The sequence below is a fragment of the Podarcis liolepis genome, assembly GCF_965112155.1.
Source record: "Podarcis liolepis genome assembly, chromosome: 10".
In the NCBI taxonomy this organism is placed as follows: domain Eukaryota; kingdom Metazoa; phylum Chordata; class Lepidosauria; order Squamata; family Lacertidae; genus Podarcis; species Podarcis liolepis.
In genome coordinates this window covers 32,249,798-32,273,385 of record NC_139562.1, presented here as the reverse complement: position 1 = coordinate 32,273,385, position 23,588 = coordinate 32,249,798, and the positions used below count along the sequence as shown (strand labels likewise).

General features: G+C 43.8%; 1 protein-coding gene across 22 annotated transcripts in view; it reads left to right on the top strand.

Moving 5' to 3' along the window:
- TCF20 (transcription factor 20) overlaps positions 1 to 23,588 on the top strand; it is a 201,662-nt gene that overhangs the window by 113,595 nt on the left and 64,479 nt on the right. For 15 of the 22 annotated variants that reach the window (XM_083462639.1, XM_083462632.1, XM_083462644.1 and 12 more), the window contains one exon: positions 16,602 to 22,334. In XM_083462639.1, the coding sequence (XP_083318765.1) occupies positions 16,638 to 22,334 (5,697 nt within the window). In that variant the 5' untranslated portion in view covers positions 16,602 to 16,637. Of the gene's footprint in view, positions 1 to 7,692; positions 8,364 to 9,009; positions 9,118 to 14,080; positions 14,132 to 16,601; positions 22,335 to 23,588 lie in introns of those variants that run through there. The other 7 variants (XM_083462633.1, XM_083462627.1, XM_083462635.1 and 4 more) reach the window with 5 other exon arrangements.

Here is a 23,588-nt window from a genome sequence, read left to right as displayed (position 1 = left end):
ATGTATTACCTCTGATGTCAAAATGCTATGCCTCCGAATACCCGTTGCTGGGAAACATGAACAGGAGAGTGCTATTGCACTCATGTCTTGATTGTGGGCTTCCCAGAGGCGTCTGGTTTGCTACTATTGAAACGAAAGCTGGTCTGGATGATTTTCTGGTTTGATATAGCAGAATTCTTTTGAGCCTCAGGAACAGATAGGTGTCTGATGAATGATGGGGCCATTTTGTTTATTAATTTCATTTAATTGCCAACAGTTTGTTCTTCCTATTGTTCAATAGGATGAAGAGATAAACATGTGAAAACCAGTCAACCCCCCCCCCCCCGTTGGCGATCTCACAGGAAGAAATTGCTGCTTCCAGGGTCATTTTAAAATTAATAAATGGCATTCCTACAGGATCCCGTTTCAAAAACATTGGATTTTAATACTTTCCTTTTCTGCATAATTACAATTGCACTCCCACAGGAAGCTTTCTTTATCATAGCAGAGGGTGAATGTGCATAATCTGTTACTGGCATTTCGAAATCTGGAATTCCTACTGGAAGACAAGCAAAGCAGAACCCAAGGGATATCAGATTGGCACAGCAATAACACAGGGGAAGTGAGAAATCTGCTCATCTCTACCCGAAACTTGTCTGGAAGAATGGGCCATGAGGGTTTAGCGGCAGTATTGATAATTGGAGTGCAGCATATAGTGTTTGCCAGCAAAGCTGATTGTGCTTTCTGTTGCTTTCAGCAATGCAACATGGGAGCTTATCTGCATTTTAGGGAGTTGTGATGAACAGCATCCTCCCTTTGTGCAACCCACATTCTTTATTCTGTTTTGTCTGTGGGAGACACTCCTATCGCCTGTGGAGTAAAATAGGTTTATTTGGTCAGTGTATTTTTTCCAGATTAATGTGGAAGAGATACCACGTGGCCTTGGGTGTCTGAGCATTCGTAATGGGATGGAGGTTTTTTTTTGGAAATTCCCTCCCTCCCATAACACTGTGGGATGTCTTGTTTTTTATAGCCTCAGTCACAGCAGTGGAGTTCAGATTCTGGATGAGTGTATCTGGAGTCTTAAAGGAGAGCTTCTGCAAGGATTCTGGAAAGATGCATTATGTCCTTCCTCAGGGCATTTTTTACCCACCACCAAGTTTCCATTTTAGTGTTTTAAATTCTGTGGACATGATGACAAATTGATGTAACTATATACCTTGATATATGACAGGGGTGGGGAACCAGAGGCAAACTGTGACTTCTCTGTCCAGCTCTTGGGACTCTCCAGACATGCTTCCTCCCTAGGCTTCAAGTGCTGTTTTATTTGGTATGGTTGCAGTAATGCCTCTTGCTTGTCTTGTCTTAAAAATCACAAAACGTGCAGTAAGGTAAAGCAGGGAAATATAGGCTATTATACCTTTGAAATACCCTTTTCTAAGTTTCTCCCAAAGTTCCCCTTTACTTCCCCTTTAGCATAGAAATAGGCCACACACTTGCAAAATTAAAAATGGTTTACTTAATGAACTCATTAAAAATCAGATTCATGTGCTTTTCCATAAAGTAGCAAGAAACGACAGGCAGCAATACTTCATTTCAAAATTGGTACAGTACATGTTTCTAAATTATTTGTAGAGAAACATAAAGTTGGCTTCTCTGGGCTCGGTGCAATCAGCCCCGATGTTCTTTCTGGTTGGATTCACATGGTGGAAGTAAGCAAAGGCCTTGTTAACACTTCCTCTCAAGGTGAGGGGATATGGCCTAGTTAAGTCTGGCAGAACAGCTTACTCTATGGTCTTAACCCCTTCACACATCAACTAGAGCTAAGATTACTGGTTATATGAGGCTGATATTTATCCCACAGTATGCACTCTGGGTCAAATGAAAGAGTTAAAACTTGCTCCAAGATGGTCCCCAGCTGTTTTCATTCACTCACAGAGATTGCAATGGAAGAATGATATGAGATCCAGCTGAGTGTGATGCCTCATCAAGAAGATAAAAGCATTTGAGCTGAAGGACCAAGCCACCTTCCTTACTTATAAAAGGAGTAATGGCTAACATCCAATGTTCTTTTAGTGCATCTAAAGGGCTGGGGCTGTCATGGCTGTCTCTGGTCTAAAACTAGGATTTGTGGTTTTTTCCTTTTTTTGCTAAGCTTCTACTAACATTTTTTTTTTACAAATATTAACTTTGCTATTGTTTCATAGCTGTGATAAGCTTTTATAATAATATAATCTATCATTTATTTATCATGGGAATATAGTAGTACTCTAAGTAGGGTTGTCCTTATTATGAATATTAGGTTAACTTCAATGAGTTATTGTAGGTGTTGTTGAACTGTGGGTACAAAATAGATTGTAGAAAACTAATATAGCTGAGGATGATCTTGTCCTTCAAATATGGGTCATTTGGATATTGCATTTGTGATGTTCAGTTCTGGCATGATTTAAGATACTCACTGCTCAGCTGGTATGAGTCTCTAAAGAATAATAGCTCTTAAAAGAAGGGGTTACCATTCTGTAAAAATGGCATAAATCTGAAATTTAGAAGCTTATTATGTAGCATGTTCTAAAAGTAGGGTGCAAGGTTTATTGGAGTAATACTGTATATATTAAGGCTAAGTTATTTGCAAGGTGAATTTAAATTCTCTGGATTCCGCTATTTGGTGATGTTCTAGGATTTGATGAAACTGCGTGTCATAAACCAGCCATTCAGTCACATGAATTACAGAAGGCAACTTAGCCTTCTGGAATCCATCCTACCAGGAATAATGACAGAGGTTCTGTTGTTAATTTCCTTTTAGGTAGTTATTTAAGCATATCAGTGCTCTAATAGAAAATCAGTAAAAGGTAGCTTAAAGTTTTTTTTCTTCTCTAAAATGATATTCTCTCCCTGCTCCCTCCCAAATGGAGATACCCTAAAACTAAAATAGTATTCAGAATAACCATTATCACTTATACTTTGGGTAGTTAACATCGTTTTAAATTGTACAAAATAACACGTGTGCATAAGTCAAGCTGTAAACCTTGTTCTGTGTACTTTTTTTTTATAAAAAGAGACAAGATGAAAAAATGGGATATCCTCAGTTGCATTTTTGTATATTACCAACCAGGGATGCTTCTAATGATTCAGATAATGGAGATTTATTGACTTTCTGGCCTCTTCTGCTGTGCTGGGGACAGTCCTTGCCAGCAAGCTATAAATTTTGGGTGAAAAAATTCTCACTGTTCTTGCATCTGTTGGAAGAAGGGAATGCTTCTCCATTCAACTCCTCCTGCGGATTTTCCTTTTGTTCAAGCTGACATTATGTGACATCTCTACCACTTAAACATAATTGTTTGAGGAGTCTGGAGTTGTACTGCTATGCAGGGTGAGAATAAGTCCAATTGAATTTGGCATGAGACTGGGCTGCAACTATTACAAGGGGAATGAATTGGTAAATGAAAGGTAAAAAGATTTTTCCACTAGTTGATGGACAATAATTTGTAGAAGTGAATACTGAAATGAAATCTATGTTTGTAGGCAAAGTATTTTGGGTGTATTGGCAATGTTGTAGCAACTTGTAGGAATCGCAACCCTATGCAACAAAGGTGTAACATAGAATTCTCATACTGATGTTGAATTAAGTAGATTGGACAAGGTGGTTAGTGGATATGGGAGCAAACTAGTTTCAAAGAATAGGTTGAATCATTACTTTTTGGTTACTGCTTTTAACAGTGCAATCTTACACATACTTACTTTGAGGTAACTCCTGAGTTCAATGGTGCTTACTCCCAGGTAGTAGGTTGGTATAGGCAGCCTAAGTGAATCCAGTGGTTAGTAAGCTCATGAGGGTGGAACCTGTTCAAGTGACTCTGCAAAACATCTATAGATAACCATCTATACATGCTGTGCTTCACTGTTGGGCCTTCCGCAAACTGGATACGACTCCTGAACTGCTGTATTGAAATCATGTTAGACTTGAAGAAATGTACAGTGGTACCTCGGGTTAAGTACTTAATTTGTTCTGGAGGTCCGTTCTTAACCTGAGGTACCACTTTAGCTAATGGGGCCTCCTGCTGCCGCCGTGCCGCTGGAGCACGATTTCTGTTCTCATCCTGAAGCAAAGGTACTATTTCTGGGTTAGTGGAGTCTGTAACCTGAAGCGTATGTAACCCGACCCGAGGTACCACTGTACTAGTACTGTACTAGAAAATGTTAATCAACGCAAAAGTGTGTTGTCTTACCAGGAGAATTTGTGCAGGTTCCTAAAGCTGAATTTACTATTGCTCATGTGGTAATTTATCTTGAGTTCCGTGAGTCCCAAGGCATTGCTGGGCTCAGGAGTGGAGTGGGCGGCAGAGACCTAGGAGCGTGAACAGGAAAATGACATAGGGCTGGGGAACAGAGGCTGGAGGCAGCATCTACTTCTCCCTCTCGGGATATGACTGCCCTTGCTGAGGAAAAGAGTGCAGTAATCGAATCCAAGGTGGAGTGCAGGAGCCAGCTGGGGTTGGGGGAGGAACTGGAGGCTGAAAGGGAGGCACAACTTCGTCTCCCAGGACCTGGTGATGAAACTATTCTCCTGCCCCCCACTGGCTTGCAGATCACAAAAGTCTCTGGAATGAGCTCTCCTTGCCCCATCTTTAAAAGTAGGGCGGGGGGGGGGGGCTTAAATTCTTCCATGTGGTTCTCAGCTCATTGCCTTGGTCTGGGGACTCCTTAAACATGGACCACAGCTTCTAGGCTGGCTGGCTTCACCTTTCCTGTCATCTAGTCTGTGCGCAGCAGCTTCTAGGACTCATTACCTGTTGCTGAGCCTGAATCTCTTTTCTGCCTTAGAGATTTATTCCTTAGGACTCAGCTATACAGCTGCAAATAAAATGTTTTAAGTGCAATATACAGTGTGGCATGAGAGGGCAATGGTGAGCCTTATGGAAAATTCCATGTATTTTTAAAAACGCTTTATTAAAAAATAATTTTCGGAACGGTTTTTATATGTGTGTAGCTTCCACCTTAGTCTGAAGTAAGAGCCTCTGTCATTGTGAGCTGGACAGGAGCCTGGATAATGCGATATATTGTATTATCTATAGTTTGGTATGAAGTACTGTAAGCTGTGTGTTTAAAGGTAAAGGCACCCCTGACTGTTATGTCCAGTCGTGGACGACTCTGGGGTTGTGGCGCTCATCTTGCTTTATTGGCTGAGGGAGCCGGCATACAGCTTCCGGGTCATGTGGCCAGCATGACTAAGCCGCTTCTGGCGAACCAGAGCAGCACATGGAAATGCCGTTTACCTTCCCGCCGGAGCGGTACCTATTTATCTACTTGCACTTCTAGCTTTCGAACTGCTAGAAGCTGGGACCGAGCTCCCCGTCGTGGGGATTGGAACTGCTGACCTTCTGATCGGCAAGCCCTAGGCTCTGTGGTTTAGACCACAGCACCACCTACGTCCCAAGCTGTTTGTTTACTTACCTCAAACAAAGCTCCCTAAACGCATTCTTGAAAGTAGGTAAGCTTGAAGTCATGTCTCTGGATTGGCTCTTTTGGACATTTCCTCTCAGTTTAGTATCTATACTCCAGTCTTAGCTAATGTTTGTCTGAAAATGTGTTGTACACTGCAGTTATGCAAGATAAGCACCTGAGAGAGGTTTGTAGAAAAATCATAGCATTTCATACCTGATCTACCCAAGGTATCTATTTTATCTCCTGATCTCTGTTGAATCATTCAAACTAAAGGCAAGTATACGGATACTGGGGCTTTCAAGATCTGCATTGTAGTGATCTAAAGATTTGAAAACCTGGGATTAAAACAACTAAACATAGTGATAATGATTTGATTCACTAAGGATGCTTTCAGACATTGACAGTTTAGCAGCACCCAGTCTTTGCTCTGCTTTTAAGATGAAAGTGAAATAACAACTCTGCTTCCAGACTTCTAACACTCTGTTCCCCAGCCCCAGTATGGATTTTAACTGGAACTCTTATGGATGGGGAAAGGATCGAATACTCCCTTTTTGTCCCCCTCTCTGCAATTTGGAAATGCAGAGGGAAGATATGGAAATTAAGGCAATTCTATTTGGAAAAGGATGGGTTAAAATGAAGAGCTGATTCCTAGAGGGGAGAGACAGACCATAGAGAAGAAAACAGAACCTTTACAGCAGTGGTTTTCAGCCAGTGTGCTGTTGCACCTTGGGGTGCCTTGAATGATGATCAGGGGTGCTGCAGGCAACACTGGCCTCTGTCCCTCTTTCCTTCCTTCCCTCCTCTAATATTGTCTTGCGTCTCTGCCTCCCAAAGCCCTCCACAATTATTAGTTGCAGCAGCCCTGGCTACAAGCTCCCCAGGCGAATGGTGCCTCTGGGGCTGGGCCAGGGGGTGCTTCCCATGCCCCTGTGGGGCAGTGTGAGGAGGCACCTCTCTTTGGAGGGGGCAGCTCAGAGACCGGGGTGGCAGGTATGGCTGCCCAGAGGACCCCCAAAGAGAGGGGAGCGGAGAGGAGGCTAAGGGAGCACTCCACAAGGGAAGGTATTCAAAAAAGGGTGAGAGGCTGCCAGTTCTGCAGGCAAGGGGTGCCATAGCTGGGCTCCTGAGCCCCACAGGGGTGCCACAGAAAGAATGTAGTTGGTCAAGGGAACCGTGGGCTCAAAAAGGTTGAAAACCTCTGCTTTAGGGCACTATATACAGGCCATAACCAGCCACAATAGCAATGTGGTAGGCAATACCACAGCTATTTCATAGAGTTTAAAAACATGGATTTTTCTGAGCTTTGGAAAAAAGAAAAGTGCACAGGAAAGCAAAAAAAAAAAAAGTGGTTGGTTTGTGATGCAGTATATGCCTACTGTGGAAGCAGAATAATGACAAATTTTGAATAGATTCATGGGGTGGGAGAAAAATGGTTGGTTTATGGTCCAAGGAGCTTCCATTACAGTACTTGCTATAGTACTCTGAGGTAGTGCAGGACTGAAGAGTTTGGTTTAAAGTAGCCCTTTTTCTAGCAGAAAAACGATCTGCTTGCAGAATTAATTTCTTCGCTGCCTGGGAGTAAGGGGGGTGGGAATCAGTGAATGGCAGGGACTTGGTTAAGTAGATCAAGTATGTGGTATCCAGTGGGGAGGTTGAAAAGCTGGATTAATAATGAGCCTGCATTGAGGATTTGTCTTACCTTTTTTATGGCTTCATAGCAGGGTGTTGCTTATCACAGTGTTGTTTTAATAGGAGACACATTGCCCTGGGATCTTGCCACTGCTATACAGCTAGGAACCTGATATTATTGGTAAGGGCCTCTGTTTGCTTAGGCATTTTAATGCTTTTTTTAAAAAACGAGTAAACATTCGTTTCAGCAGCAGCTGGTGAGACAGGAGACGAGAAATTTAAACAGAGTGGGTTCTAGGCAGTGCCCCCCCTTCACCTGGAAAAGGCAGGAAGAACTCTTTTGGGCTGCCTCCAAATTCTAATTTTCTTGTGCCACCTATAGGAGAACCATGAGTGGGTTAGGATGGCGGGCCAGACCTCGCCACCCTTTGGTGCCAGCCGTGATCTGGACAACTCAAGCCGTTGCCTCTGACTGAACCCGTTATGATTCTGCTCACAACCCCCCATCCCTTGGCGGGCCAGTGGGGTGGGGGGTGGGAAGGGGAGATAATATAGTGAAAGGGAAGCAATAGGGGCTGGAAACTGGTAGCAGCATTTCCGGCTGAAGCGCGAGATAGAAAATGTTACCAATTGCTGCTTCTTGTACAACTGCAGCCAGATCCTACCCGTATTTACTCTGGAGTAAGCCCTAGTTTGTTCACGGGGTTTTGCTCCCGCGTAAGTGTGCACGAGGGATGGCAGCCTTAAATATCGGGGAGACGCAGGAGTCGCCTGCGCTGCTGTAATTCCCCCTCCTTTTGGGGAGGGAGGCGCTGGGCTACTGTGTTTACTTGGAAGTCCCACGGAAGTTAATGCATTATTAGGCTACTACTGGCTTAAGCCGGTGCCCGCCTTCATCCCTAGGCGAGAGGCACAGAGTTCTGTTCCGCCCGGGCGCTGCCTCTTTAAACGAGCGCGTGGTTGAAGAAGGCGCTTGCCCAGCTCCCCTCTGCGCCTCGGAGGGCGGGTTTGAGCACGCGCAATGCGCCGCCCTCCCGCCCTGCGCCGCCGTCGTCTCGCGCTCCTCCCTTTTGCGCGCGCTGCCCCGCCGCCGCCCCATTGGCCGGGTCCTGTCAGCTGATCCTGTGTTATTTCCTGTGTGTGTGTGTGAGGGGAGAATGGAGAGAGAAACCTCGGCACCACCACCGCGGAGCCGCCCCCGGCTCGACGCGGATCCCCGCCGCCCCACGCGCCGCTGAGAAGCGCCGCCCGCTCCGCGCTCCCCCCCCTTAGGGGGGGTGGGGGAGGACAGCGACGCTGAGGTAACGGCTTCGGTGCGTGTGAAGCCCTGTCGCGGGCCTCGGTGGAAGGGGCGGGGCTGAGGCGGGGCGGGAGAAGGAGACGGGGAGACGGGTGTCCGGGCGGCCCGCGGGCCGCAGCATCCGCGCCCCTCCCCCAGCCCGGGCTCTTGCGATGGATGCTTGGAGGAGGAATGCCCGCGGGGGGGGGGTCGGAGTTGGGGAGATCCTCAGGAAATCCTGCGATCTACCTTTGCTCCTTCTGCCCGGCACTTCCCTCCCTGCCTTCTTGCGTACATTGCATCTGAAAAAAAGGAGAGGGGTGTCGGAGGGGAAGTGTAATGTGGAGGGAGGGAAGGTGGTTAAAGCGGGGCAGGGGGAATGGCTCCCTTTTGAATACCTGCTGGGATTTCAATCCCCTGGTGGGACGATGCCTTTTCCAAGTCGAAGGAATCGTAGAGAAGGCATCTTGGCTTCTTCCCTCAGTCAGTGCGAAGCAGACCGAAGGAGATTCAGTTAGGCCCACTGAATTGGTGGCTTCTCTCTTACACAGATTGTGCGTGCGTGCGTGCACGCGCATTTGTTTTAAAAAACCAGTAGACTAGGAAGGACTTTCAAAAAATGGAAGTATGAATGAAAAAATAAATAAATTTGTGACCTTCATGGTGTTTTTTTAGGATGTAAGCTCCTCTCCTGTTCAGCTGGCCCCTTGCTTTCTTTCAGTTCATCTCTTAGGCAAGCTGATGGAATTGACCACCTCATGTCACTCTGAAAAAACTTAAAGGCCTAGGTAGGGACTCAAAACATTAAATATCTTAAATGAGTTGGGAATAATATTTCCTGATGTTGTTCATTAATATGAGCCAAATTGAATTGCATGAAATATTTTTTAATGGCTCTGTAGCAGTAATTGCTTCACGCTCTCTTCCCTACTAACACACCATCCACCTTTTTTCTTCACAAGAGTCAACTGAGGTCGTTAGAGGGTATGCTGTCACTTCTGGTAAAACCTAACTGGTGGTGTAGCCACTTATTGGAAGTAAGTGTCATGAGTTATTGCCTAGAAGAGTGATAGCAATGCTATATATGGTGAGCAGTGTTAAAGTTAGGAAGACTTAGATACTTCAAATTAGTGTTGCCTTTACCTGATATACTAGTTTTTTAAAAAACAAAAGTATAAATGTTCATATGTCCCCTGTATCTATGCTATCTAGTACAATCATAATTGTGAATGACAACAAGGTAGTGTTTGGGCAGCAGACTTGTATTTGCCCTCAGTAATTAAAACAATGCTTTTTTGTACAGTACATTCTATTTTTTTAAAAAAGAAAGTAACAAACTTAGTTGCCTGGCTTCTGTATTGGCAAGTAGTTCCAAAAAGGAATCCAGAGCATATTTAACAAGCATAGTATATTGTTTTGAAATGGATTGGGGACACCTGACTTTAAATGCTCTGCCATGAAACTCATTGTGGCAATTGGTTCATGGTTACCATCTTTCAGCCTAATCTGTGCCTGCAGAATGGCTGTTGAGGAAAAATTGAATAATCCTGTTCATTGACATCCTGAGCTTCTTGATGAAAGGGGGAGGTGAAGTCACATTTATTTGTACCTTGTCCGGCTGCATGTCCTCAATTCAGTTTGCCATGAAGTATGTTTTCATTGAATTGGTCTATGTTAGTCTCATATTAGAACAATATTTAGGTTTCTGTGAGATATAAAATTAACCATTTCATTTTTGTGGGTGTGAGTGCTCTGCTATTTTTAGTTTGTTGTCAGGGTAGTAATAACTATTTTAGTGCCTATTGTTTTACTTGTAAATAAATGAATCCTAGTTCTTATTTTCTGAATATATTTTGTTTGTCAAAATGGATAACAGTTTACTATAATATAGCACAGCTAGATCTATATGGAATCAGATGTACACACTGCTGTACTTTAGTGGTCTCTATATCGGGCTATTCTGACATATGCAGATAGCAAGTCAGGGAACTGAGTGTTCCGGTGCATTCTGAGCACCTCATGAGCATACTTAGTGTGAAGCTCTAAGGAAGTTGACCACACTTGACAGTAAAGGTTTCACCAACCTAAGGTACAGTTGTGCTTATATTCTGGATTAAAAATCCTCAGGCAACAAATTGGTGCTCCTTTTCCTTTTGGTGTATACATAGAAGAGAAATACAGTAAGCCTGCAACTTATGCTCATGTGGAGTGTGAACGGAGCCCACCTCCAACAGGCTCCTCGCACACTCCCTCCATCGACTTGGCCGCTAGACCAACCCACCTGCTGCTGTCCCTCAACTGCCAGGGCTCCATACCTTCTGTGGGGGTGCCTCATTGTGCCCCCTCAAAAATGTGCACCTGAGGCCACTGCCCCCCCACTATGCCTTCATCTTGCATAGTATGGTCTGCTCTGGTTGGCAGTGGTTCTAGGGTATGAGGCAGAGATGTCTGTGAGCACCTGATCCTCTTACCTGCAGATACCAGATACTGAACCTGGACCCTTCTGCATGTGAAGCATGTACTCTACTGCTGAGCTATAGTCTCCTAAATACCATTTCTGAGTGCTGTGGTATGTGAGCTTTCATATTTAAATAGTTACGTCCTGTCACTACTGTATCAGACTTAGTTAGAGAAGTGTTCTAATCTTCTCCTTATGGGTTGTTGGGAGTTTTTTTGTCATGGAGAGCATTCAGACCTGTGATCCTGCTGACATCTAGAACTGGTTCAGTTCCAAGAAGGCTGTATTATGCATTTAGACTTTGAGACATGCTGTTTAATATGGTTTTGTTATTTTCCAAGGGAGTATCATTGCCTGTGTCTTGATAGTCCTCTGTGTAACACATGTAGAGTTCTACTACAGCCATGGCTGTAATCCTGTGCACACATAACTAGGAATAAGCTCCACTGAACATAGCAAGATTTCCTTCCGAGTAAAATATATACTGATTGTATGGTAAATCTGCAAGATCTTCCTCCCTTGCAATATTAGTCTGAAAGAGTTAGCAACGGAGGAAATGTATGGAATAATTTTGACATAAACTGGATACTACATTGTGATCAGTAGTGTAAATAAAGGTATTAAAGTTTTGACTGCTGATTATATTCTAGTTAACATAGTTGTCCATTTGAAGAGATGCAGCATGTAAACTGCTCAAATGATACAAAACTGTACAGATTTCTTTAAACCTGGGTTTCTGGCCCACTATGGCAGCTGTGTTAAATTCACATTAACCAGAATCCCAGTTACGCATATTGCGTGACTAAATGTAGTTGTCTGCTACTCACTATATTGTCATTGTGGATAGTATAGCAAAATGGAACAATATTGAAATTATTAAAGTAGGTTGATATAAACAATTGAAATTTGTTAGTATGTAGAGCTAGTGAAGTCAAAGTGGTTATTTTCATGAATTGCTTATTAATATGCAATGTCTTTCTGTTAATGTAATGCATGCAAAATATCAATTATATCAACTTAATCAGTCCAAATACAACCCACTCCCAACCTCACAGCACCACCAAAGAGCATGAACCAAAACTATCCCAGGAAAATATCATACTTTCACACCAAGAATCTATTTTTAACATGCCAGAGGGATAGAAGAGAGAATTGTCTATAGCCATCAATGGCAAAATTAAGAATGTAATAGAGCTCGGATTGGGCACAAATGTGCATACCAAGTATGGAGGAACAAAAAGTCAGTGGAGAAAAACCCAAAACAACTCAATGAGGGCGTTGTATTTAGTGGACATGGGATGCTGCTGGAAACCTGAACAGAAACCCTCTATACTGCAACATTTTGTTGTAGGCCTTTTTTTGTATTTCTGTTACTGCATTATCCTGTTAAGTGGCTTGTCGTCATGTACAGCAGCTAAAATACTGTTAGTGCTAAATGTGTCACATGTTTTCTTGACACATCACACCCTTCTTGAACTCATTCTAAATGTTTCAAAAAGTATGCTTTTTACAAATTTACAAAAGCTAGCTGTTTGTGCCAGGAGGCATCATGTTAGGGATAGGTGTAATGCAAATAGTGGCCTGTTTCAGACAATCATATTTCAGCTTAGTAAGCAGATACATAAACAAGCTATTTTTCTACACATAAAGCCCTTTTGTAGCATTAGCAATCTAATGAGGAAGCCTTTGATAAACCATGATTAACCATTTTGTCCACATGGACAGAATCACTGTAGTTACTGGCTTTGGAACAGGCCAGGATGTAAAACTGCAGTTTGAAGTTGGTTTGATATCCTGGCTTGTTCTAAAACTGATAACCATAGCTGCCCAGTTTGCATGAAAAATGAAATAATGGCTAATGGGATTGCATCCTAGCTTGATGCATGTATTGCAAAGGGCTGGGGGGGGGGAGCAAAAGTCTTGTTTATGGTTTAGTGTATTAAGCCAAGGTATGGTTGTCTGGACATGGCCAATAGTGGAAAGTGTTTTATGTTCTTAAGATGTTTGGGCTATTTACTCACAACAGCATGAACAGTGTAAACACTTCCTGATAAGAACAAGTAGAAGCAAGAAAGCTCAGGCCAGGGAGCTTATGCCATCAGCTCCCAGTTGGCCTAAGGCTAAGCGGATTGTTACTACTTTTTATCACGTTTATTTGTTTTAGTATTTCAAAATGGTAAACCATCTTGAGTATTTTGGCAGAAAGGTGCCATATACATACAGCAAAAGAATTTTTTTAAAAAATGAATCTCCCTGAGATCTTTTCATATCAGTGGACAGCTGTACAAAACAGCAAGTGGTGAAATGACAGCTGTGGTGAAAAGTGAAAGCTTTACCTTTTGGTTTTAACTAAACCACAATTTCTTGATATGTCTGATCTCTAGCAACTCTGATTTATTTTAACTAATTAGTTAAAGCAAACCAGGATCAAACAGAGGTTTCATATCCTTGTTAACTAAGTAGAGGTAATATGCAGCTCTTAGTAGAGGTAATATGCAGCTCTTAGTAGAGGTAATATGCAACTCAGCTCTGAGTTCATATGCAGCTGGAAGCTCTTGCATATGGTGGAAGCAGAAGCATTTACTCTTCTTTTGCATGCAGAGGACCACAAGAGGAGAGGGTGAGAACACAATACTAAGTCTTGCTGGATCTTGTTCATGATTATCATATTCTAAAGAACACTTTAGATAATCTGAACTGGGCCTTGGTGTTTTGCCTTCTTATTTCTGATTCTTTAGCTTCATCAAAAGTGTCTCGGTTGGCTTTTACACTAAGAGGGCTGATTGACATTATCTCTGTCACCATGGGTATAAAGAGGCTCAACATACCATTCAGACAACCATTCTCCTGCTTACCATACTGCAAATTATCTTCTGAATGTGTGTGTAGTCATGTGCAAGAATTGAAACTGGACTTATGGTAATGCACTTGGACCATTGTCATATTGCCTTTTCATCTATAGGGACATCACTACAGTGGTGCCCGCAAGACGAATGCCTCGCAAGACAGAAAACCCGCTAGACGAAAGGGTTTTCCGTTTTTGAGCTGCTTCGCAAGACGAATTTCCCTATGGGCTTGCTTCGCAAGACGAAAACGTCTTGCGAGTGTTCCAATTTTTTTCGCTCCCCCCCCCCTTTTTCTAAGCCGCTAATAGCCTTTTAGCCGCTAAGCCTTTCATAGCCGCTAATCCGCTAATAGCGCTAATCCGCTAAGCTGCTAATAGGGTTGCTTCGCAAGACGAAAAAACCGCTAGACGAAGAGACTTGCGGAACGGATTATTTTCGTCTTGCGAGGCACCACTGTACATGCAGCTTCCCAAGACGTTCATGTAACTGTAGGCCTCAGTAAGTGACATTTGATGAACCATTGATCTAATCCATTTACTGCACTTCCTTCCTGGAAAGCTACTCACGTAAACAAGATCTGCTTTGCTGTCTTTTCCTGCATTGTGTGGATATTGTCACAAATTCTGAATAAGGAAGGGTATGGCTTTCCTCACAATGCCTTTCATTCATTTCACAATTCTTTTCATTCTTTAAGGATATGGAACATCTTTGAGCATTTATAGTGTAGTGGTCGGAGTGTTGGACTGGGACCAGAAGACCTGGTTTCAAATTCAAACTTGGCCATCAAGCTCATTGGAATACTGTGAGCCAGTAACCCTTCATCTTTTGCAACATTACAGGGGAGTTGTGTGAGGATAAAATGGAAGGACTATGTATGCTGCTGCAAACACCTTAACAGAAACACAGGATTGAAAGTAGTAAATTAATAAACCATTGAAGAGCGACATATACATTCTGTTGGGTCTAGGGGAGAGAAAAAGATTGTTGCACCAACCCAAATTAATTTGATCAGCACTTAGGAAGTAATTTGATTATACTATGGAAGTATGCATGAAATATGCACCTAATGATGAACACGTCTTTTTTAAACAATAAATTATATATCCGCCCTCGTCCCTTGAAGTAGGAATAACAATGTTGGAATCCTTCAACAGGCAAAAGATAAACTTGCCATTTTATGTGAATGGCTTGCCCATATCATGAGATGAGGTGCAATACAAAGCATAGTTGCTAAAAAGTAAGTCACATTCAGCTCCACAATTCTTACTACCTAGTAAGCATGACTTGATTCCTGCAAGGCTTTTGACGAAGTCTCTCATGATATTTGTCTTAATGACATTTTACCAGATGGTCTGTTAGGTGGATTTGAAGCTGGCCCAAAGAGTGTTCAGCAGTGGCTCTTTGTCATCCTATGTATTTCTATGTTGAGTACAGGGGAGTGGCCTTCCATCCTCTGGCAACCCACTTTTTGGGCACAAAAGTGTTGGAGTGTTCTGATCCTCCTCACCCAGCCTGTTTGTTTTGCCTGCATATCCCCTGTCAGTGCAGCTTCATAGCAACCTCTTCAACTTCTCTAGCCTATGGATATGTTTTCACACCTGCATGCTGTGCTGTTATCCTTGTGATACCTCACAAAGAATGTAATTGTTAAGCAGATAAAGTAATTGGTCTGCTTTAATTGTGCATGTTGACTGCTAGTTGGAATTAATTAGTTTCATTAGCAGCCAGCAACGTACTCTTTTAATGTTCCATACCTTATTGCAACAACTAAGAAATGATGGTTCTTGGAGGATTGACTTCTTTAATACTGATACTTGCATACTGATTACTTTTACTAACTAATGAATTGTTCTTATAACACACTTAACTCCTGCTTTCTTAAACTGCAAATAAAGGGAATAAAAAAGCAGGAAAGCCCAGTTGATTTCATTTTTCATAATACTTAATAGGAATTTGGGGGGAGGAATTTTAGGCCTCTCCCTGTGTCACCCCCAAACCATTCCCCTTAAAGGAACACCACACAGTTGCAACTTATCTGCCTCATCTACTGACATCTTGCAACAAATACTGTTTCTGTGCCATGACTATACAAATGAAACCACATTTATAGCCTTTGTACACAAATATAATCTGGAACCTGAATTAAACACTTACCAAATAACAAGGAAACAAATTGAAATGCATTGCATACAAACACCATGGTGGAGTCACCTGTCTTACGGTTATGGCATTTGGTAATTTAAATTGGCAAATTCACCTAATTACAGACAAATTCATATCTTCTCCTTTTACTTTGATAGGTGCATTGTTGTGACAAAGAGTGATGTGTTTACCTGTGCTCATTACTCAAATTATGAGAGGAAAATATAGAAGAGGAAGTCCTTCAAGAAATCCAGAACCCCCAATTCCTCCCCCCACTCAATTTTAGCAAAATTATGCCCTCTCTGAATATAGCCTTCTAAAAACAGTCCCCTCACTTGTAATTTTAGTACTGTCTGATCTCTTCATTATCTTAATTGACATTTACATGTGTGTTCTTTTGTTTTTCCTGCTGTAAGTGTTTACGCTCATCTGTATATGCCTGTTGGAAACGAAATCTATGTATTTTAAATATCTGCAGTTTCATCAATCCAAGCCTCTTGATTTGAGATGCTGTTGTGAACAGTACAGCATTGCTGGTTTGGGAAAGGGTATTTCTATCATCTCTCATAACAATTTCTCCAAATAAGATGTTGAAAAGTTAGCTAGTAAAATCTTCTTAAGTACTCTTGTAACATACAATCAAGCTGACATTCTGCTCTAGTTTCCTAGATAGCAGGCCAAACTGCTGATAATAGGACAAGAAACCAAGAGGACATTTTGAGTTTGAAATTACTACAAGTGATTTTAAATATACATTAAAAACTACTTACTTTACTGGGAAATAGGAATTATTTTGCTAATTTATTTTTCTCTTTTTCTCTTCTAGGCGGGTTGCTGAGCTGTCAGTCTGCAGCTGAACAGCATGCAGTCCTTTCGAGAGCAAAGCAGTTACCACGGAAACCAGCAGAACTACCCACAGGAAGTGCATGGTGCATCCCGTCTAGAAGAATTTAACACCCGCCAGCAGGCTCAGATGTTCCAGAGCTTTGGAGGAGGTGGCAGCAGCAGTGGGCGCCGTGGAGCAGCAGGCAGTTCTGCCTCAATGGCTGGTGAGAGCTCTGGACATCAGAGCTATCAAAGTTTCAGAAAGGAAGCAGGAGAATTCTACTATATGGCCTCAAGTAAGGATCCTGTGGCAGCTGGAGGGCAGCAGCTTCCTCAGCGCAGGCCTTCTGGGCCAGTACAGAGCTATGGACCACCCCAAGGGAGCAGCTTTGGGAGTCAGTATGGGAGTGAAGGTCATGTGAGCCAGTTTCAAACGCAACACTCATCCCTTAGTGGTGTGACCCATTATCAACAGGATTATACTGGTCCTTTCTCCCCTGGAAGTGCTCAGTACCAGCAGCAAAGTTCGAGCCAGCAGCAGCAACAGGTTCAGCAGATGAGACAACAGCTCTACCAGTCTCATCAGCCTTTGCCACAAGCCTCCAGCCAGTCTGCCTCCAGCACATCTCATATGCAGCCAATGCAGCGTCCTTCAACTCTGCCTTCCTCTGCTTCTGGCTATCAGTTGCGAGTGGGTCAGTATAGCCAACACTATCAGCCTCCTGCTTCTTCCTCTTCTTCTTTTCCTTCTCCTCAGCGTTTTAGCCAATCTGGGCAGAACTATGATGGCAGTTACAGTGTGAATGCCGGTTCACAGTATGAAGGACATGCTGTTGGGTCGAGTTCGCAAACTTATGGAACTCAGTCAAACTACACCTTTCAGGCACAGCCAATGAAGAACTTTGAACAGTCAAAGTTACCCCAAGGCAGTCAGCAGGCACAGGGACAGGCACAGCAGTCACAGCAGCAGCAGCAGCAACAACAGCAGCAGCAGCAGCAGCCTCCTTCACAGCATATAATGCAGTACTCAAATACTGCCACCAAACTGTCTCTTCAGAGTCAAGTAGGTCAGTACAACCAGGCTGAGGTTCCTGTGAGATCACCCATGCAGTTCCACCAGAATTTTAGTCCTATATCTAACCCCTCACCAGCTGCCTCAGTGGTTCAGTCCCCAAGCTGCAGCTCCACACCATCTCCTCTCATGGCAGGTGGTGAGAACCTTCAGTGTGGACAAAGCAACATGCCTGTAGCCTCTAGAAACCGCATTTTACAAATGATGCCTCAGCTTAGTCCAACACCATCCATGATGCCAAGTCCCAATGCTCAGGGTGGAGGATTCAAGGCATTTGGGCTTGAAGGACTGCAGGAAAAGAGGCTTACGGATCCAGGACTAAGCAGCCTAAGTGCTTTAAGTAGTCAAGTGGCAAATCTTCCCAATACGGTCCAGCACATGCTACTTTCAGATGCTTTGGCACCTCAGAAGAAAAACTCCAAAAGATCTTCACTATCTAAAAAGGCTGATAGCTGCACAAACTCAGAAGGCTCTTCCCAAGCAGAGGAACAGCTCAAGTCTCCTCTGGCAGAATCAATTGATGGTGGCTGCTCCAGTAGTTCAGAGGACCAAGGCGAGAGGGTGAGACAACTGAGCGGTCAGAGTACCAGTTCTGATACCACCTACAAGGGGGGTAATTTAGAGAGATCCCACCCATCACCAACACAAGCATCTCAAAATGAGCCTCCAAAGCTCAGCACCAGCCCGGCAGATGAGGAAGAAGTGGCCTCTCCTCCTGATGAAAAGGAGGCCTTAGTTGCTGTGGAGACACCCCCGAAGGTCAATGAAAAGGCAGTTGGTGTGATAGTTTCCCGAGAAGCTATGACGGGCAGAGTGGAAAAGTCAGGTGGGCAGGATAAGCAGCAACAAGATGATGTTTCCACAGGTGCTCAAGCACCATCTTCTGCCAGTGTGATGAAAGACACTGGGCTTCTGGGACCACAGCAAGAGCCACAAGGAGGGAGTAAGGGGAGCAAAAGTGGGGACAGCAGCACTAACCACAATGGAGATGGGAATGGACAGCTTGGTCATGCTGTTGTTGGCTCCAGTTTTCCGGGCAGAACCGAGCCTTCAAAATCCCCTGGTAGTTTGAGGTATAGCTACAAAGACAATATTGGAGTTAGTATGCAGAGAAATGCTGGCAACTTCCCTCAGTATCCTTCAGGTCAGGATAAAGGGGATTTTCCAGGGCATAGTGAGCGAAAGGGTAGGAATGAGAAATTTCCTAGTCTGTTGCAGGAAGTTTTGCAAGGCTATCACCATCACCCTGACAGAAGATATTCTAGAAATGCACAAGATCATCATGGGATGACTGGAACTCTCGAGGGTACCATGAGACCCAATGTCCTGATCAATCAAGCCAATGAATTAAGTAATAGAGGTCTTTTAAACAAAAGCATAGGCTCTCTCTTGGAAAATCCACACTGGAGCCACTGGGATAGAAAGTCTAGTGGCACAACTTCTGAGATGAAACAGATAAATCTAGCAGACTATCCCATGCCTCGAAAGTTTGAGATAGAGTCCCAATCCTCTGCTCATGAAAGTGGAGGACTCTCTGAGAGGAGATCAGTTATTTGTGATATATCACCCTTGAGGCAGATTGCTAGAGAACCTGGGCCTCACTCTGTGGGACACATGGGTCCTGATGGCAGGAGTGGAAGGAGTGACCGTCTAACTCCTGGTCAGTCAGTCATCCTTCCTGGTGGTCTAGTGACCATGGAACCAAAGCTAAAGTCTCACAGTGGGCAAATCAAGGAAGAAGATTTTGAACAGTCTAAGACCTCTGCCAACACCAACAATAAAAAATCTGGAGACCATTGTCATCTTGCAAGTTTTAAGCATGAGTCTTACCGAGGGAATGCTAGCCCAGGAGCTGCAGCTCTTGATTCTGCAGCAGAGTACCTTTTGCAACAAGATAGCCGATCACAGCTCAGGCGAGGACCTGGCAGAATGGGAAGCAGCCGAGAGGGAATGAGAGGTAAATCTCCCTCTCAGTTTCATGATCTGGCAGACAAATTGAAGATGTCACCAGGTAGAAGCAGAGGTCCAGGCACAGATCTTCACCACATGAATCCACATATGGTGCTTTCTGACAGGGTGAACCGGGGTTCCTTACACTCTCCTTTCCCTCCAAATTCCGAAAGCTCATCGTTGGCTTCAGTTTATCACACTAATGCTCGATCTCATGCTTTTGGTGATCCTAACCAGGGGCTGAATTCCCAGTACCACTACAAAAGGCAGCTGTACCAACAACAACAGGAAGAATACAAAGATTGGAGTAGCAGCTCTGCCCAGGGAGTGATTGCAGCTGCTCAACATAGACAGGAGACAGCAAGAAAGAGCCCAAGGCAACAGCAGTTCTTGGACAGAGTAAGGAGTCCTTTGAAAAATGACAAGGATGGAATGATGTATCTCCATTCTGGTTCTTACCATGATGCTGTCAGCCAAGACACAAGCCGTTGCTTGTTAGGGAGTGATGGGTCTCTTCAAAATAAGTGTGCTGAAATTAAACATTTGAATCAAAAGATTCAGCAACAAGAATCTGGTTGGGATCTTTCCCGACAGGTGACTACTGGGAAAAACAGTGGCTCTCTAGGAGCAACTAGTCAGAAGAGATTTGCATCTCAAGATAGTGATACACACAAGCGTGAAGATGCTGGAGATGTACTTAAATCTGGCAATGCCATGGTAAGGATTCCTGGCCAAGAAGAGCAGTCTTCTCAAAATCCTTTAATCATGAGAAGGAGAGTCCGCTCTTTTATCTCTCCTATTCCCAGCAAGAGGCAGTTGCAGGAAATGAAGAATAGTGGCACTGAAGACAAAGGACGCCTGCTCACTTCATCAAAGGATGGAGCTGATAAAACACTCAACTCCTATGCCCATTCTTCCCAAAGCCAAGATGTTAGTAAGTCACTCTCAAAAGGAGAATCTCCTAGGAATCTTCCAAGTCCTGACAATAGAAATTGCTCTGCTGTTTCCCTCACAAGCCCAGCTAAAACAAAAATTCTGCCTCCACGGAAGGGCCGTGGGTTAAAATTGGAAGCTATTGTTCAAAAAATCACATCCCCTAATGTTCGGAGGAGTGCTTCTTCAAATTGTGCTGAAGCTGGCCCAGATGCAGTCACCCTTGATGACATTCTGTCACTGAAGAGTGGCCCACCAGAGGGTGGGAATGTGTCCAATCATGGAATGGAAGCAGAAAATATAAAAGAAGAAATTGTGCTGGATCAAGAGAGCCAAGAATTGACTAGTGAAATTTCTCTGACAATATCTTCTGAAGAATGGCATGCGGATAGAGATGAGGTAGTAAAAAAAGAGACACCTGAACTTGCAAGTGTTGTCAAGGAGGCCCCAGTGCCTACTGTGATCCCAGCACCTTCACAAAAATCTGTTTGTCAGGGAAGAACAGATGGCTCACTAACTGGGGCAGGATCTATAAGCTTTTCCGAATTAAAAACAGTCTCTCCATCCAAAGTCTTGACTCCTGAACCAAATTTAAAGTCTGAAGAGAAGGGTGGAGATGCAGTCATTGTGACACCCAAGCCAGATCCTTTTCCTCCAAAGGGTTATTTTCCTTCTGGTAAGAAGAAGGGGCGGCCTATTGGTAGTGTTAACAAACAGAAGAAGCAGCAGCAACAACAGCAGCAGCCGCCTCCGCCGCCTCCGCCTCCGCCTCAACAACAGTTGCTGCTTCCGCCACTTCCATCAGTACCAGAAGCGCTGCAGCCATCAGAGGAGGCAGGAGGTGGAGAACCTAAACCCAAGAGACAGCGAAGGGAGAGGAGGAAACCTACAGCACAGCCACGGAAGCGGAAGCCAAGACGAGCTGCTCCAATTGTGGAGCCCCAGGAACCAGAGATCAAACTGAAATATGCCACACAGTCTCTTGATAAAACTGATAACAAGAACAAGTCTTTTTCCCCTTATATTCATGTAGTGAACAAGTGTGAGATAGGTGCTGTATGCACAATAATTAATGCAGAGGAAGAGGAGCAGAATAAGCTGGTGAGGGGCCGAAAAGGGCAGAGGTCATCAACACCACCTCCCAGCAATGTTGAGAGCAAAGTACTGCCTATTTCCTCTTTCATGCTACAGGGCCCTGTAGTAACAGAGTCCTCTGTCATGGGCCACCTGGTTTGTTGCCTGTGCGGCAAGTGGGCCAGCTATCGCAACATGGGTGATCTCTTTGGACCTTTCTATCCCCAGGATTATGCGGCCACATTGCCCAAGAATCCCCCTCCCAAGAGGGCCACAGAAATGCAGAATAAGGTCAAAGTACGACATAAAAGTGCGTCTAATGGTTCCAAGACAGATACGGAGGAGGAGGAAGAGCAGCAGCAGCAACAAAAGGAGCAGAGAAGCCTCACTGCCCACCCTCGCTTTAAGAGACGGCATCGCTCAGAGGACTGTGCTGGGGCCTCTCGTTCCCTTTCGAGAGGCGCTGCTTGTAAAAAGGCAACCACTGAGGGTAGCAATGTTGGTGAAAAAGCTCCTTTGGACTCTAAACCCCCCATGTCCACTTCGGAAGGTGGTCCCGAGTTGGAGTTACAAATTCCTGAACTACCTCTTGACAGCAATGAATTTTGGGTCCACGAGGGCTGTATTCTCTGGGCCAATGGGATTTACCTGGTCTGTGGCAGGCTTTATGGGCTGCAAGAAGCTGTGGAAATAGCTAAAGAGATGGTGAGTACCATAAATGAATAATGCTGTAATGTTTCTTTTTCAGGCAGCTTGGTGTTTCCTGGGTTCCCGGTTTTATTTCCTTCACTTATGCCTTGGCAATGGTGGTGCCATTGTAATTGTGTGGATTAGGTATGGCCTCACGGGTGGCGCTGTGGTCTAAACCAGAGAGCCTAGGGCTTGCCGATCAGAAGGTCAGCGGTTCGAATCCCCGCAGCGGGGTGAGCTCCTGTTACTCGGTCCCTGCTCCTGCCATCCTAGCAGTTCGAAAGCACATCAGAGTGTAAGTAGATAAATAGGTACCACTCTGGTGAGAAGGTAAACGGTGTTTCCGTGTGTTGCTCTGGTTCGCCAGAAGCAGCTTAGTCATGCTGGCCACATGACCAGGAAGCTGCGGAGAAACACCAGCTCCCTCGGCCAGTAAAGCGAGATGAACGCCGCAACCCCAGAGTCGTCCGCGACTGGACTTAATGGTCAGGGGTCTCTTTACCTTTATATATGTAAGCTGGAATTTGCTCTCAACATTACTTGTAGTATAATTTTAGACTGGCATTTACAGAATTGCCTTGTGCATTGACTTCTGGTCCCTATTAGGAATATTAGTGACTTTGTGTGGCCGGGGGTGGTAGTGGTTGGGAGCCAAGGTACTAACTATCGTTTTTAACCGATAGGGATAGCTAGCTGCCAAAATATGATTAATTGCAAGAACACAATTCTATTACCATTTCTGTCTTTTAACAACTTTATGCTTCTTGGACCCTAGTATTTTCTTCTTTCCATCACAGTGAAACTCGTCAGTTATATATTTGTAGGGAAAGACTTGTATCTGATACAGAAAATGGAATGAGAGGTACACATGCCGAAAGACATCCTGAGGCAATAGAAAGGCTTAGTTGAACTAGTTTCTATTTTGTGTTGCCACCTGAGGTTAAGCTTATGGCTTAAACAAGCTGAAATTAATTTTCGATGCCCCATACACATATTAGTGCTATATTAAAAAAATTCTCTCCCCTGTTCCAATAATAGGCTTTTATTTGTATCATCGCTTCATTATTTTCAGATTATACAAAAAAAGAAACATAAATAATTTAAGCAATTGAGGATAGTGAATATGATGGCTCATAAAGGAAATCAAATGTTTCTAAGACTGTTAGGGTGCTATTCATTTATAATTTGGTTCTTGCTTTGAATTCAACATCAGCTTTGTTTCGATCACCAGAAAGTTCTGCTACTTTATTTTTAAACACAGACTAAATA